The 17,870-nt window shown below is 40.1% G+C and overlaps 1 protein-coding gene across 5 annotated transcripts; it reads left to right on the forward strand.

Annotated features, from left to right (window-relative positions):
- The first annotated feature begins 26 nt into the window (after positions 1 to 26).
- Positions 27 to 17,196, forward strand: LOC131701637 (trimethyllysine dioxygenase, mitochondrial-like). 5 transcript variants are annotated; one of them, XM_059000632.1, is made up of 8 exons: positions 27 to 95; positions 4,467 to 4,650; positions 5,296 to 5,472; positions 11,196 to 11,475; positions 12,007 to 12,126; positions 14,208 to 14,444; positions 15,068 to 15,206; positions 15,584 to 17,196. In XM_059000632.1, the coding sequence occupies exons 2-8, from the start codon at positions 4,467 to 4,469 to the stop codon at positions 15,713 to 15,715; spliced, it is 1,269 nt and encodes a 422-aa protein (XP_058856615.1). In that variant the 5' UTR covers positions 27 to 95; the 3' UTR covers positions 15,716 to 17,196. The 5 variants fall into 5 exon arrangements, with proteins under 5 accessions (XP_058856615.1, XP_058856618.1, XP_058856613.1 ...); XM_059000635.1 differs by having other exon boundaries at positions 30 to 82; XM_059000630.1 differs by lacking the exon at positions 27 to 95 and adding an exon at positions 811 to 889.
- The last annotated feature ends 674 nt before the right edge of the window (positions 17,197 to 17,870 follow it).

A 17,870-nucleotide genomic window follows, 5' to 3' on the forward strand; every position in this document is an offset into this window, starting at 1 on the left:
GGCTGTACTGCAAATCAACAGCAGATGGCGCTCAAAGTACAGTGTCACGACATTTACCGCACATACTGGCCAGGGACCAGAGGTAACCACACTTGGTGAGATTACATTCTGAAAATGTGTATGTATGTATGTGTTTATTTATTTAAGCGTACACATACTGTAGTGTTCAAACATTGGGAAACAACACGTGATTTACAGCAAGACTAGCATGCTACCCCAAAATGTTCTCCTATTTCTAGGAAAGCAGCACAGCTGGGGAGGGGGAGTTTGTTGCTTGATAACTTCACTCAGACTACTTGCTCACTAAATATCTTGGTATCCCTGAATAGATAACTGTCTCCTCTTTAAAAATATGCAAAATATGTTAATGAGCAGTCCGTCCCACAACACCTGTGGTCCCCATATATGATCCACTTACTACCAATGCAGAATGACTGGGTATGGCATTTTCTCTTCATTTTACCCTCAGTAATAGGTTTCTGGCTCAGGACTGCCAAGGACAACACTGCATTGAATATATTGTACAAGTCTTGACTCCCACCACAGGAAAATCATTTTTTGGGTACTATTGATACACCACCCAGTCTGTAATAATAATAATAATAATAATAATAATAATAATAATAATAATACATTAGATGGGATGTGAGGGGACAGGGGATCTGTGAAGGTGTTCATTTTAATTTTGTGTGTGTGTGTTTTTTAATGACGTGCTGTCAAATAGATGGATTTTCTGCAGGCTCGGAGGCTCACGCTGTGTGGCTTTGGAGGTTTGTGTGCGCGCGGCGCTTCCAAGGACGTCATCATTAGTGGTGTTAAATTTTGTATCTGGAAAATCCCATTGAATTAGTGTTGTAATGTGGAGACGGCGGTTATGAAGGAAGAACCGGTAAATTCCAACAGTGTATATTTATACTTTTGTTTAATAATAACAATAATATATATATATATATATATATATATATATATATATATATATATATATATATCTTGTCGTCGCTGTTATCACGACTAAGCATTGTACATGTGTTTTATACAAATACACAATTTGTTCATTTTTTACACTTTTTGCGTACGTTAACATAATTAAATAGCTACTTCTACTTTGTCAATCACTGTGATTCATGCGAATTGTACTGTATATAACTTTAATTCAGATATAAAATATAATTTTGTATAAATTAAATTTAAACCAATTTAAGCACAGATATATTTAAAAACAGCTGTATGTAAGGTTAACGGTTGTATGGTGCAGTGTTTGTACGGATGTAAAGGTTAAATATTTAATTACAAAAAAAAACACCTATATATATTTCTAGTAAATATGAGAGCAGCATTTTAATATCTGTATGTTGGGTGTAGATTTTCAAACGGTTAAACTAAAATACACATGTAATATGGACCTATTTGTGATACAACAATGTGTGCCTCGGCATTTCCAGTTCTTGTATCTGGACTGTATAATCAGTTTGTATTGCTGTGCTTTACTATTGTTATTGTTAACTCAACACAATTAAAGGGGTCAGCTGTTTGGAAATAAAAATAAAAAAAAAACATGCAATCTTAAGGTGTGAAAAAGTTATTGCCCCCCCTAGATAACTCAACCGAATTAAAGGGGTCAGCTGTTTGAGTACTTTGGTTAACAAACAGGCCTGATTTGGGCCAGCCCTGCCCAATATAAATCTGACTAACTTTGGCCCTTACCATCAGAGTGAAGTTGTCAGCACACAGGTTCTAGAGGCACATCATGCCACGAACAAAAGAAATTCCTGAAGACCTCCGGAAAAAAGTTGTTGATGCCTATCAGTCTGGAAAGGGTTACAAAGCCATTTCTAAGGCTCTGGGGCTCCACCGAACCACAGTCAGAGCCATATTGTCCAAATGGAGAAAGTTTTGGACAGTAGAGAATCTTCCCAGGAGTGGCCGTCCTGCCAAAATCTCTCCAAGAGCAAGGCGTAAAATCGTCCAGGAAGTCACAAAGAACCCTAGAACAACATCCAGGGATCTGCAGGCCTCTCTCGCCTCAGCTAAGATCAGTGTTCATGACTCCACCATCAGAAAGACACTGGGCAAAAATGGGATTCATGCTCGTCTCAAGTTTGCCAAAAAGCACCTGGATGATCCTCAAGAGTTCTGGAACAATGTTCTATGGACAGATGAGTCCCTAAACATGGGCCCTGTTATGTCTGGTGAAAACCAAACACTGCATTCCACAGTAAGAACCTCATACCAACGGTCAAACATGGTGGTGGTAGTGTCATGGTTTGGGGATGCTTTGCTGCATCAGGACCTGGACACCTCGCCATCATTGAAGGAACCATGAATTCTGCTCTGTATCAGAGAATTCTACAAGAGAATATCAGGCCATCCGTCCGTGAGCTGAAGCTGAAGCGCAGCTGGGTCATACAGCAAGACAATGATCCGAAACACACAAGCAAGTCTACATCAAAATGGTTGAAGAACAAGAAATTTTTGGAATGGCCTAGTCAAAGTCCAGACCTAAACCCCATTGAGATGTTGTGGCAGGACATGAAACGAGCAGTTCATGCTCAAAAACCCACAAATGTCACTGAGTTGAAGAAGTTCTGCATTGAGGAGTGGGCCAAAATTCCTCCACGACGCTGTCAGAGACTAATCAATAACTACAGGAAGTGTTTGGTTGGTTATTGCTGCTAAAGGGGGCATAACCAGTTATTGAGTCTAAGGGGGCGATTACTTTTTCACACAGGGGCATTGGGTGTTGCATAACTTTCTTTAATAAGTAAATGAAATATGTATCAAATTTGTGTGTTATTTGTTCACTCAGGGTCGCTTTTATCTAATACTAGGTTTTGGTTGAAGATCTGATAACATTCAGTGTCAAAAATATGCAAAAATGCAGAAAATCAGACGGGGCAAATACTTTTTCACGGCACTGTATCACTGTGCTGTCTGTTCTGCACTGTGACACCCTGGAGTTTTGTGGCAAACTTTATCTCACTACTAGCAAATCTTATACCGCCTCACTTGCACACTACAGCTTGTGCTACAAGAATATTATTGAAAAAAGAAACTAACCTCCAAGCACTCGTGGACATGAGTTATGAGCAAAGTATCTCTTGCTTTAACTAATGAAACGTCCCTTCACAGATCAGTGGTTCTCAAACTTTTTGGGCCGCGCGCCCCCTTCCTATTGTTGTTCTCCCCCCCCCCCCCCCCCCCCCCCCCCCCCGATACACCCCAATTGTGAGTTAAAAGTGTACTATAATTTTGGACGTATTTAACAATTGTTGATTTACCGGTATACAGCATTCAAAGATCAAATTACCAACCGTATTCAGAAAACATCTGGCCCCTATTACGCAGTATGTTTTCAGTGCTGGCAGCATATCCACGACTAAATAGAACGTATAAGACAGCAAGAGCATTTGTTTTTTCATAAATTGGACGCATGCGTGTTGATGTTAGTAACAGAGCAGCATCATCATAGTAATGATAATGGCGGTCAAGTTTATGTCCTGTTTAATCCTGTTTAACTTTATACTGGACTAGTACGTGTTGCACCAATAAAACTGAATGAAAGTCCTCCTTAAACAAGATTCAAGAGACAGGAGGGTCAAGTTTAAAAGCGCTTCGCTACTGCTGGATAGTACTTGAAATTAAGAGGTAAGTGCATCAGACAGTTTATATGTCGTGTTTAAAAAAACCTTATCCGTTTGAAAAGCATATTAATTGCGTGGTATAGGAAACATACAGCACAATTTTGTGGCGTGCAATATAAGACTTAACGCAAAACAACCATATGACACGTGAGAGCAGGACATGACGTCGTGCATTTATTAGCTATTTATTTTTCTGAGATGGAGTTAATCAGATTCAATTAGTGAAATTGATACATTGACAGTCTAGAAATCTACTGTGTGTTTTTAACGTTTTGTTCAAGTTAGTTTTTGTACATTTTTATACGCGCTTGTTGAACATATTTACAGGGTTTTCTTGTTACATGTTATCAATGAAAATAGCTAAATGTAATCAAAGTGGGAAAGCGGGTTGTCTGCTGGAATTGAGCTTGCAATTTCCCGGTTGCAAGCTGTATTCGGCAGCGGCTGGAGGATTGCTGTTCAGTTCAGTGTCAGCATAGAGAAGGAGAAAGTAAACCAGTGTGCCGTCCGCAGCTAAACGAATGCAGAGATAATGCAAACTAACTGGTAAGCCAACCATTCACCAATGAATCATGTTAATAGAGCTAATCAAGGGCCATGCAAGATATCTCATTTTTATATATATATATATATATATATATATATATATATATATATATATATATATATATAAATATCCCTGAGATGCCCCCCAAAAAAGACCAGCGGCCGTTTTTATTTTAATTTCACATACCATTAACAAGTATGGAGAACTAAAGAAAGACATAATAAAGTTAATATGTAGCCTAAAAGTGTGATTCCTGTGTTGTTGCCTCTTCCTTTAAGATGACGTTCACTCGCATGTTTGTCCGTCTTGGCGCTTGCTTGCATCGCCTTCCCAAGAGGAATGCCCAGCCTCCAGCCTTGTGGCCCCCCGGAATCACCAGGGGCCCCTGTGCAGCCAGCCGCACACAGCACACAGCCTCGCATTCAAAGAGCTGCTTGTGGCAACTGCGAGAAGACTATTTTGGTAAGAAATTTATGTCTCTCAAATACATCTACCACTGACTGCATTAATTTTGTGTAAAGCTAAAATCAGACTGCTGCAGTAACAAGAAACAGCTATGGTGCATGTAGGAGTTTTTTATTTGAAGCATTTTAATATCAACGGTTTGTTTCTTTTTAGAAAACAGGTGTTAACTTACTGTAGCCCGGTGTTAAGTGCTTTGTGATGGTAGTCGTTTGGGTAACACTGAGTTAGTTATTACTACTATAAAGACACTTTGGATGATCCAGTCTGGGTAACGTGACTGTCAGGCAGCTAGAACATGTGAACGACTCTTGAACAAAGATCAACGTGCCTTGAAAACAACTCCAGTATTTCAGTAATTGAAACCCAGTCAGAGTGACTGAAATAATAGCATGGGGTCAGTAAAGCAAAATATTGAAACTGTAATTTCAAGCTACTCTTAAAATAGCTTCTATGGGATTTTACTTCTTTATAAAGACAATGTTATAAACATGCATTGGATTGTTCACAAGTTTGGGACGTGAAGGAGAGCCCTGTGATAGTGATCCACTACTAGACCTGCTATAGTGATCCACTACTAGATCCCTGTCAGTTTGTTCATTGGACCAGGCCCCAATATGTGTTACTCATGACTTTGTTTCTCAGAGCTGAGCATCAGTGGGCTGCTGATGCGCTTCGACTACGTGTGGCTTCGGGATCACTGTCGCTCTGCCTCGTGTTACAACACGAAAACAAACCAGCGCAATCTGGACACTGCCACCGTGGAGCTGGGAATCCGGCCTTCAAACATCCGAGTGGACGAAGAAACCCTCTTCCTCACCTGTAAGGGCCGCTGCAGTGCTTCCTTCAATTTCATATATACTGATGACAATATCCTTGTAAAATCTGTCAATTTGTTTAATTTTCAGATCTGATGACTAGTTTAAATAGCACATTGTTATTTTAAGAGCTGCAATAGAAGATATCAAGATAGGCACTACAGTGCAGTCCATTTATAAGAATCACATCCGTCCCCGGTGTTTTGATTCTTATAAGCGGTTGATTCTTAAAAGCAGACCTATAAAATAACTGTGGTGCAGAATCAAACTTAGTATGAGAATGATAAGAGCTTGTTCCCTGGCTGCAGTGTAATGGGTTGACCACTAGGTGTCATGAGTTCCCACATGTATGCACGCCCACGAAAAATCCACAGCTGCTTTCCTTAACGAATTATGGATAGTAGTCAATTGGTTAACTGCTTGTTAAAGTTAATGACACCTCGATAGAAATGGCTTAGCCGATAGCTTTGTGATGGGGGTATAGAAGTGTAAGGAAGCAGAAGCAACAAAAAGAAACCAAAACTCGAGTAAGAGATCTAGTGTTTGTTCCACACGAAGTTAGTTAGTGCTCCAACTAAAGCTAGGTTTATTTTGTTTGTTTAGCGGTTGTTTCGCCACCGCAGTGTAAGAAAAATAAAACCAACACCGGTTTAAAACTGTAAATCAAGACTCCAGCCTGATAATTTACACTGTCCTTGGCCACTCTGTTGTATTACAATTAGGAAAAGTGTGCCATTAGCAGTTTAAATACAGTATACAGATGTCAATGGTGCTCAGTCACTGAGGACAATACATAAAAACAAGTCGTCGTGGGTAAGCAGCTTGTTATACGATCACAGTTCTGACTTCTGTTTACTCAAGGCTGCAGAATCCTATTTTACTACAGTATACTTGAGAAGCGATCGTCTCATGAGGGTGCCTAGTTTAACTGCCGTGCGGTGTTACATGTAATGGCCTTTGAATTAAAATGACATTACAGTACAGTATTTTACTGTCAAGACTACCGCTGCATTTAAGCATCTGTGGCTTACTTATTTTCTGCAAATCTCACAGTTTTTCATTAAGCGGAGATGCAAAGCTCTGCAATCCCCCCGCCCCCTCCTCCTCCTCCTCCTCTTCCTCCTCTTCCTCCTCCTCACCCTCCTCACCCTCTTCCTCCTCCTCCTCCTCCTCCTCCTCCTCCTGTGCCACGCCATCTACATGCATATCACACAATAACACTGCTGTACTCAGTATGTATTCAATGAACGTGTATTCACTTTATTGAAACACATTTTCACTAACAGAGAACACCAAAAACATACCTGCACAATGCAGTGGCACAGTCACGTTTGATTACAAACAATGCAGTGTTTCCTGCATCACTGCATGATCCACGCTGTGTACGTGCCTAATCACGCGAGATGTGATCAAATTCAAATTCAAAAACAGCTTTTATTGGCTGTATACGTCATTGCACTTGATCAAGTACTGTATTACATGCAGTCAGTTTGCCCCGACATGATTCTTATAAGCGGATTGCTTGATTCTTACAAGCAGATTATTTTACATTGGTTAGTATAGGAATGATTTGGTCCCAGTGGTTTTGATCACTATGTGCAGTTGATTCTTATATCAGTGATTCTTATAAACAGACTGCACTGTATAATAGTGTTAAGAGCTGCACCCCTTTAATAGTAAATTGACAGAATTCCTAATAACAAGCTGAAACTCTTAACAATAAATGGCATCCACTGCAGTGTGGTCTTCACAAAACATGAGCCTGTATGCACGATCCCAGTGCACTTCAGATCCCAGCACAGGGGTGACATTACCCCCTCACTGAATGCTGTGTTCCTGTTTGAACAGTGCACTTCAGATCCCAGCACAGGGGTGACATTACCCCCTCACTGAATGCTGTGTTCCTGTTTGAACAGTGCACTTCAGATCCCAGCACAGGGGTGACATTACCCCCTCACTGAATGCTGTGTTCCTGTTTGAACAGTGCACTTCAGATCCCAGCACAGGGGTGACATTACCCTCTCACTGAATGCTGTGTTCCTGTTTGAACAGTGCACATGCGTTATCCTTTCCTCTCAGTTCCCCCAAGAAATAAATACTGTTACAATTTTCTTTTTTAATTCAAGCCTTTTTTAAAACCTTTCCTAAAAATTAAAACCTGTGAGAAGACCTATTTGTAGGTCAGGTAGTTTTGAAGGCCAGTCAATTTTAAAATACTGTTGGCAAGTACTTTTTCCTGGTTATTAATTTTTGTGGCAGTGGGGATACATTTCCCCTTTAACACAGCTACGCAGGAGTGGAGGTAGCTGTACGTCTGCATGTCACACTGTAGAGTTCTACATAGATCTGCATCCCTGTAACACAGCTACGCAGGAGTGGAGGCAGCTGTTTTTCTGCATGTCGCACTGTAGAGTTCTACATAGATCTGCATCCCTGTAACACAGCTACGCAGGAGTGGAGGCAGCTGTACTTCTGCATGTCACACTGTAGAGTTCTACATAGATCTGCACCCGTGTAACACAGCTATGCAGGAGTGGAGGCAGCTCTACGTCTGCATGTCACACTGTAGAGTTCTACATAGATCTGCATCCCTGTAACACAGCTACGCAGGAGTGGAGGCAGCTGTACTTCTGCATGTCACACTGTAGAGTTCTACATAGATCTGCATCCCTGTAACACAGCTATGCAGGAGTGGAGGAAGCTGTACGTCTGCATGTCACACTGTAGAGTTCTACATAGATCTGCATCCCTGTAACACAGCTATGCAGGAGTGGAGGCAGCTGTACGTCTGCATGTCACACTGTAGAGTTCTACATAGATCTGCATCCCTGAAACACAGCTATGCAGGAGTGGAGGAAGCTGTACGTCTGCATGTCACACTGTAGAGTTCTACATAGATCTGCATCCCTGAAACACAGCTATGCAGGAGTGGAGGAAGCTGTACGTCTGCATGTCACACTGTAGAGTTCTACATAGATCTGCATCCCTGAAACACAGCTCTGCAGGAGTGGAGGCAGCTGTACGTCTGCATGTCACACTGTAGAGTTCTACATAGATCTGCATCCCTGAAACACAGCTATGCAGGAGTGGAGGAAGCTGTACGTCTGCATGTCACACTGTAGAGTTCTACATAGATCTGGAGGACTGCTTATCCAGCTGTGATAAAACCTGCTAAGATTCTTAAGCACATGTTTTGCTACTTTTTCTTGCTCCTTTTCTTGTGTTTTGTTATGGTTTGGCCTCTAAACGGTTTAAAATGTAAAAAAGTAAAGTCATTCATAAGATACCATAAGTCCAAAATTAAAAATAAATAAATAAAAACCCACAATAAAATGGCCCCTACACGAACACTGGTTTGACCCACAATAGTCTACTCTGCACTATTTACAACAGTGTCAGCTAACATTAGCAGCGGCGTGACTGCAACAGAAGATGCTGGGCAGTTTGGATACTACCAAAAATGATTCATTAAATATAGTCAAGGTAATTGTTAGTTTAGTTTGTTTTATTCTCTATTAATGAAATTATATTCAGAGGTTATTTATGTATTTTATTTAAACAAGGACGTTAGTAGGTTCGTGTTGCTGCTGGGCCTTGAACAGGTTTATGTTCAACAGCAACTCTAAATAAAATGTTACTGCTGTTAAGCACTGGTAATAATCTGAAGCCGTCCTATTGCAAAATAACAGAATCCCGTTTTTACTTAAGAAATGTTTTTTTTTTTTCATTAAAAACTTTCATATTGAAGCTTGTTGTGTACTACTCATTAAAGCAAACCAAGTAGGAATTTGCTTAAGATGGTTTTCAAGTCAAGTAAGCTTATTTATGTATAAATAATTACATTTAATCTTACTTTAAAGGCAAGCACCTGAATTGTAAGGCAATTAAACTGTTTGCTTATACTCTCCCTGCCGTTCTGCACACTGTCATATGAGAGGTGCTCTTGCTGTCTGCAGACACGTTCAGCCAACGTGTAACTTTAGTTGGAACCCAAAACTGACTCTCAACAGACGAGTTCTGGATGGGGGGTCCGAGCTTTACAGAAGGACCGTGCTGAAGTTAGTTACTTCTTCCCGATTTGAGGCTGAAGTTAGTTACTTATTTCCGATTCGAGTCTGAAGTTAGTTACTTATTTCCGATTTGAGGCTGAAGTTAGTTAATTATTCACGATTCGAGGCTGAAGTTAGTTAATTATTCACGATTTGAGGGCTGAAGTTAGTTAATTATTCACGATTCGAGGCTGAAGTTAGTTAATTATTCACGATTCGAGGCTGAAGTTAGTTAATTATTCACGATTCGAGGCTGAAGTTAGTTAATTATTCACGATTCGAGGCTGAAGTTAGTTAATTTTTCACGATTTGAGGGCTGAAGTTAGTTAATTATTCACGATTCGAGGCTGAAGTTAGTTAATTATTCACGATTCGAGGCTGAAGTTAGTTAATTATTCACGATTCGAGGGCTGAAGTTAGTTATTTATTCGCACAGTTACGCATTGAATATTAGCTCACATTCTAAGGGTGAAATCACATAGATAGTCTGGATGTGCCACCTCAAGCAGGGTATCATTTTAAAGCTTGAGCATTTCTCTTCAACATAAAGTAGATTGCAGAGTGGCACAAGCAGGCATTCACATGCTATGCTGTGAAATATACACACAGACCCTTCTTTTCCTGCATATTAGCGCACATTGTGAGGGCTTTGCCACCTCAAGCTGGGTGTGATGTTGAAGGTTAAGCAATTGTCTTGCAAATAGAGTATGGTGCATAGTGGCATGTACAGTACTATTAAGTGTTATTTAGTATGAAAATTAGCGTCTTAATTGTAAAAAACAAAACAAAAAACAAAAATAAACATTTAAACATTTGCCTCTCTACGCTCAGCAGTTAGTCCTTCAGTTTGCCCCCCTACTGTTTAACATTTAGGCGCCTACGATTGAGACACAAAATCCTATGACCATTGCTTCTGACATTGATTAAAACACATGAATGGTTGTGCTGCTTTTAGAATTAAACACTCACCTATAGTCACCAAAACTGACTTGTGTTACTGAATAAGAAAGGTTACTGGCCCAGAGCTTATCTATAAAAGTGAGTATCATTTTGATTTGTGTTATTATACAGTTAAATAAACTGTTACTACAAAAACGTAATTTTTTACAGTTGGTTATTAGCTATCAACATAGAAAATTATGTCAAAATGATCATTGGCCACTTTCACCCATGGATCCCTGCTATCATTGGTTGTTTCAAGTGCCCATTAAAAGAAAATTATTGTTCTTATGAACTGGAGTGGTTCCACCTGTCACTCTCCATTTTATAATAAAAACTTGAAGCAGCCAATGATGGCGCTAGCAGGGAGGGACAGTTGTTAAATTGTTACCCTCCCAAAGATCGTTAACACAGCTCCAGGAAAAATCCAGAGGTTAGGCAGGTATGGCTCACCTTGCAAGCATGAGCACCCTGGCTGCCTTTATGACAAATGCTTTCCTGTTAAAAATGTACTGACGGTACGCCTTTGCGTCTTTAAGAACAATATGGGAGTCCGCATTCTTCTTTATTGGTGCGCATGTGAACCAGTTAGGTGAACCCCCGTATAGAACATGTTGTACTTTATATCCTTTTGGCAAATGGACATAAAACAGGAATCTTGTAGATTACTACAGTAGGTTTTACAGCTGACTGTGTGGCAATGAAGACGTTTTCAATAGTGTTGTCTTTGGATTCCCAGGGCCGGACGGTCACGTGACCCGGTTCAACCTGGCCTGGCTTGTGCAGAACAGCTATGAGGGTCAGAAACAGAGAGCAGTCCAGCCCCGGATTCTCTGGAACTCGGAGATCTACAACGAAGCAAAAGTGCCTGCCATCAGCTGTGAGGGCTTCATGACCTCCGACGAGGAGCTGAAACAATTCCTGAAAACCTTCCTGCTGTACGGCATTGCCTTCGTGGAAGATGTGCCCCCAACTCTAGAGGCCACTGAGACCGTTGCTCAGAGAGTCAGCCTCATCAGGTTCGCTCTTCTCTCCTGGGATTCTCACAAAGGAATGTCCCCATTTAGCACTAGCCTTGAACAATACAAAGTAGAATGAAAGTCCTTGAGTGTACTAGCCATACATATACAAACTACTCTATTCACGTTCTGCAATTCAATGAAAATTCTTCTGTTCCTGAACCCAGACCTGTTTTCATAACTAGTTTAAAATGACCAGGTCTAGAACCACATAGACAGGACAGAGGGAAGGAGACACTTAGGGCTAACTAGTCATGTTGTTGAGGCTGAATCACATGGATCCTTTTAAAAGCCAACTTGACAAAGATCAAGCTTAGATGGGTCAAATGGCCTCCTCTCATTTGTAAATTAAGATAAAGTAAAGCTATGAAAAAAAATATATATATATATTGCCAAAGTTCACACTTGACACACTATAATGCCTGTTCTGGTTTGTTTTGGTCACTGACAATGTGATGCGTTTTAAAAAATCAACATCTCTAATTGGACAATGCATACAAACTTGTATATTTTCTCTTTTGTGTTTTTCAGGGAAACGATGTATGGCAGAGTATGGAACTTTACATCTGATTTCTCCAGAGGAGACACAGCCTATACTAAACTTGCATTAGATCGTCACACAGACACCTCATACTTCCAGGAACCCTGTGGGTAAGCACATAATGCAGTAGCACAGCACCACAGTAGTGTGCACCTTTAGATTTGTCATTTATATCCTTTATATACATACCTGCATGAAAACTTCCACATTTCAATTTTCGGTCAGTAATGAGTGATATAGAAACAACAGGCAGTCTTGTGTGAAAGTGTTAGACCACTTTGTGCTTTTATTTAGGCATCTAAACAACATCTAAAAAGTCATGCATTTTAACGTTTGTGGCTCTGTGTTCCTTTTCTCTTACTATTTTAAATGTATTGCATGTGTGACCTTTTAAAATCATCAATTAAATTAACCAGTCACTCATTTGCCTATTTTGACAATTTTGTTCAGTTCCAGTGGTTTCATTGTACATGCACAACAAACCAAAACTACAGAAGCAGTGGGGTGTTGTAATGTGCACACTACTGTATACTGGACAGTAGCACAGTACTATACTGTACAAGTTTTAAACAAACAGCTGGTGGTAGATCCTCTGCTTTCTGATGGTATGTGGTAATGTAATGAGGACGAGGAAGTGATGAACTTTGACTTGGGACATGCTAAAAGGATTTTGTAAAATAGATCTTTTTTTTCTTCTGTACAGGATCATTCAGGTAATACACAATAAATTGCCTTTTTAGATTTTTTAAATGTGTCTGTTTTCAAAAATGTTAATTGCTCCCAAAAGGCCATAGTTTTGCGAGCTAACTTGTGCTGTGTATTTGTTTTATTTGAAATCCCCTGGACGAGTCCAGTCCTGTCCGGTATACCAGGGCACACTGTGCTGCCAGGCTTTACTGAGAGGTTGTTCTGCAGCAGAGTCTAATGATAGGTCTTCTTTCATCCAGAAACCATGCTTTCAAAGGTGCTTCTGTGGTTCAATGAGTTGTTATACAAACAGCATGTCTGGCATGCTTCCTGTAAGATATCAAAGCTGCTGCTCTCTGCTGCACAGCCGTTTTGGTCACAATGGGTAAGCATCAGATCGGACAGACTTTGAAAGAGATTTTGATCCAGGCTTTACTGCCCCTGACCTCCCTGAAGAAGGTGTTAATCCCTATGGAACGGTCACCTTTTCCTCCAGAACAAAAGGCACATTCAGACTTCATTTCTAATCAGTGTTTAACACCCTATTCACAATGCTGTGGAAGCTGTGTGACATACATGGAGACTACTGAGGTTATTGCAATCTAAGCCTTGTTGGTGTGCTTATGCATAAACTGATTGGGCTAATAAAGTATGTATTGTAATCCACTCGCATAAATTGGATTCATCTTTGCATGGGGACTTTTTATTTTTGTTATTTATTGTTTTATTTAGCAGATCCCTTTATCCAAGGTGACTTACAGAGACTAGGGTGTGTGAACTATGCATCAGCTGCAGTCACTTACAACTACGTCTTACCTGAAAGACGGAGCATAAAGGGGTTAAGTGACTTGCTCAAGGTCACACAGTGAGTCAGTGATTGAGCTGGGAATTGAACTGGGGACCTCCTGGTTACAAGCCCTTTCTTTAACCACTGGACCACAGCCTCCTGTTGGTCATGGATGTAGGTCAAGGTCATTAGCAAAGCATGTTTATCCAGTCTAATTTATACTACTTTATTTTGAATGTTACATCACCGAATAATCAAGAAATGAATTTCTGATATTGATTTTGTCCTGCATAAAGTCCAAACTGTTCATAAAGTGTTTGTTCCGTGCATAAGTATTTTTTAATATTTTCATCTAATTGGTGAGTGATGCGTAGATGAGGTGTAGGCTACATGAGAACTTGCCAGTTGTTTCAGGAGGAAGTCGTCAGAAAGGGACCCCTTTCCTTTCACTTTTTGTTCCAGGTCCACCTTCCTCATGGAAGGGGTTTTTAAATTGACACCACAGCACTGCTGGTAAGTAAGTACACTATGTAATGAGTTACTTTCTTGATCACTGATTAGATGAAAATCCAGCAGGATAGAATACCATTAAATCCTTTGTCCTCAATAGAAGAAAAAGAGTCCCAGAGATAATACTGCTGGCACTAATAAGAGTTTTGAAACTGGGTTTCAACCCTTGGTTAGCACTCCTTTAAGCCCTTGCTTTCCCTGCTGCAGTATCCAGGTGTTCCACTGTCTGAGGCACGAGGGCACGGGGGGGCGGACCCTCTTAGTGGACGGGTTTCATGGCGCTGACAAGGTTCTGAAAGAAGCCCCGGGAAACTTTGAGCTGCTCAGCAGAGTGCCTATAAAGCACGAGTACATTGAGAACGTGGGAGCCTATCACAACCATATGATTGGAGTGGGACCTGTCCTCAATGTGTACCCATGGAACAATGAGCTTTATATGATCAGGTAAGGCATCTTGTGTTTCTTACTGTCAGTGTCCATAAAACAGACCGAGACGTGCTTGGGAATCTCCATTTCTCATTTCATTCTGAAATGTGCCTCTCCATATGTCTTGTAACACTACTGGATAAACAAAAAAGAGTAACAAATGAGAAATTTGAAGGTTGAGTAATTCTCTCCTGCGTCACGTTTGTTTCAGAAGTGTAGCTCAAATGTATTCAGGAGAAGAAAGTATGATATAGCAACTGTCTGTTCACAAAGTGACGCATTTAACTGAACATTATGAAAATAAAAAAAACAGGTAAGGAGGTGGCAAAATTGTTCATATTTTCTTGTTGTCGGACACATTTCTTGATTGAAGTTTTACGTTACTACTGACAGATGGTCCTGAATTTTCAGTCTCATAAACAAGTATTATTCTGAGGTTAAATGGAGCCAGCTGTGAATCGTGCACAGTGAACGTCTGCCCATCCATTGCCCTGTGAGATCAGCTGATTAAAGAGGAACACGTTTTACAGTAAACAGAGATATCATGAATCACAGCTCTTCACAAGTAAATTGCCCTTTTAATCTGTTCCAATGGACAGTTATTTGCTATAAAGTTTGTTTCTATCTCCAATTGTGTCCAGGTACAATAACTACGACCGAGCTGTCATTAACACAGTGCCTCACGATACTGTGCAGCGCTGGTATGTTGCACATCGAGCACTCACCTCTGAGCTGAGGAAACCTGAAAATGAGCTCTGGGTGAAACTCAAACCAGGAAAGGTACAAACCATTAGAGACACTACGATCATGCTTTTTCATTTTAATTCTGTTAAATCTAAAACGGTAACAGATAAAATATACATCAGGGAGAAGTATTGTTATTTTATTTTACGTGTGTAAGACTAGAACACAAAAACGTATGAATGAGAGGAGGTCGTTTGGCTGTTTGCTCTCAACACCACGGCAGTGTCTTGATAGTGCACTGCACAGTATGTCTTAGCCAGTTGTGATGTACATCTTCACATTAACAGACAAAACTACAGTTACAGTCTTACTGGTTCATAGAGTAGACTGGTGATTTACTTCCAGTCCTTCCTTTCCTCCCTGAGTGAGCACACAGTTATGCAGTTGCTAGCTGTTTCTCCTTGCTGTTGCAGGTGCTGTTCATTGATAACTGGCGCGTGCTTCACGGGCGCGAGTCGTTCACAGGGTTGCGACAGCTCTGTGGCTGCTACCTCACCCGAGACGATGTCCTCAACACGGCTAGGTCCCTGGGGCTCCAGGCATGAACCTGACCGGGGAGCAAGCTTAACGGAACCAAAGCTCTCTCTACTCAAAAATACTTCACACGATTTTTAAAGCTTTTTATTCATTCCCTAGCAAGATTTTTAACTGTTAAAAAAAATTGAAATGATTATATATATATATATATATATATATATATCTTGTGTGTGCATCCAAAAAAAAAACCTTTTCATTTGTTTCATTGTTTTCATTTTTGTACACTGCAGTTATACCTCCTTTCAAACCTATATATCATGTATTTTATTTGTTTTTAATTGTTTTTAAAATGTTTTGTTGACAATGATTGTAAATGTGACTGGAAGGCAGAGCTACCTATTGCTACAGTGTATGCATGTATCCAAAGAAATGTAATAAATGAAACGACAATTATGAAGACATTGAAAATAATTCTAGTCAAAACATTTGCCATTGAATGTATTTGAGTATTTCTACATTCAGCACAATTGAGTGTGTAATAGTTGTAAATGATTTGCATACATCAACAGCCCCATTTACAAAGGGAATCCCTTCATTCAGACCGAGCTGGGGCTAATCACACGGACCCAGGTCCTGTAAAGCTGTAGGGTTTTTGTTCATGTTTCAGAAAGTTGTTAGTGGTTCAATTGAAGATTTGTGTAAAACAGAATTTATAGAAAGCATTAACCTCCTACTGCTGCACATAGGGGGAAGAGCATGCCTGTTTGGCTCACAGAATGAGAGTGGCATGCAGGTTACCAGGAGGAAGAGCTATAACTGGCTTTGGGAAACAAACTGGACAGGCAATAAGGCCTGTGATGAGAAAGTAGTAACAGTCAGGTCCTGTTAAGATCAGGTGTGTGTATTCATTGAGATCTTCATTTGCTGACTCATTGAAATAGCACAGTGAAGTACAGTGTTCCCTATTCAGCTGAGTTGCACAGCCATTGTATGTACATTTCACATTGAGATGTGTGAATGCCATGTGATTGCAACAGAGGAAGATGCATGTTGTAATAATGTGTAAACACTCTGCCAGTGTTCTGTGTGATTGTGGAAACAAAGTAATTCTGAATTAGTTTGACTAGCTGGGAATCTTGATTAAAAGAGCAGCGCTCCTTTCAGAAGGAGCTTTGACAAAAGCAAAAGAAATCTGTGAAACACTGATGTTCGTGTGCTACTGTCTTGTGGCAGTAACTGTTATCAAGTGGGGATAAAGCATGAAATATATTTTTCTTTTTGTTTTGGAGGAGAATGTGTGACTCAAACACCCATCTTGTAATTGAGATCTGCGACTGAGCTGTACAAATGCTTCACTGTTCAGACGAAGGTCCCACAATATCTGACTGGAGAAGGTCCTCAATGTAAAATAACTGCCTTAAGCAAAGCAAAGGAAACATAGAAAGGATGGTTCCTTGTGAATGTATCAGTCATAGTGGCAAACCGGTGGTACTCATTACATTGTGGTAACCAATAAATATGTGAATTACTGAAAATATAAAGGATCATTTTAAAGAAAAATAATCTGTGTCTGTCTTATTTCATGGTCTATGTCTCCATGCAGAATAATGGTTATGTTTGTTTTGTCGATTTCAAGATTCAGGGTGCCTGATTTTCCACTATGGGAAAATGAACCACTTCATACATTTCCTGTGCAGTTTGCTTACAGTGGACAAATAGTCCAGGGTGTTTCCACTTCATTCATTGAAGGAATTTAAAGCTGTTTTAAAACCTTGTGTTACCTCACAGTAGGGTGTGACTGCAGCTTGATGAGTTTGAACCACAACACATGAAGCAGAAACCTCTGATTGAAGGTACAAACACAATCATTCTGCACTAAGGGGCAATACTAGCACAACTTGGGGCAGCTACAATGGTGCAAGCAGATTTGACGTGACAGACTAATGGTACAAACCAATGCTTGACGGCACCAATGTGCAGTATTGGTTCCATATCCATTAGGTTGTGTTTGCTGGTTTTGGCAGTTTTTTTTTTTTTACTTTTCAATGAGGTTTATGTATATTGCTTCACAATATTTGTAACTGTTCAGATGAAAGAAAAATAATAAATGACAAATTTGCCTACAAGTAACGGCCAAAAATGAAATATTTACTTTACAAGTTGTTTCACTTTGAATGGAACTCCCACAGGGTAATAGCTACAGAAATGAATGGCTAAATTCTT

The sequence above is a fragment of the Acipenser ruthenus genome, chromosome 26 (assembly GCF_902713425.1).
Source record: "Acipenser ruthenus chromosome 26, fAciRut3.2 maternal haplotype, whole genome shotgun sequence".
NCBI lineage: Eukaryota > Metazoa > Chordata > Actinopteri > Acipenseriformes > Acipenseridae > Acipenser > Acipenser ruthenus.

Bases quoted from the DNA above. Each gene is read 5' to 3' on its own strand.
- LOC131701637 (XM_059000630.1), top strand. The intron at 5,473-11,195 runs GTAAGGGCCGCT...TTGGATTCCCAG, and splicing joins AGAAACCCTCTTCCTCACCT to GGCCGGACGGTCACGTGACC. The intron at 15,207-15,583 runs GTACAAACCATT...TTGCTGTTGCAG, and splicing joins TGAAACTCAAACCAGGAAAG to GTGCTGTTCATTGATAACTG.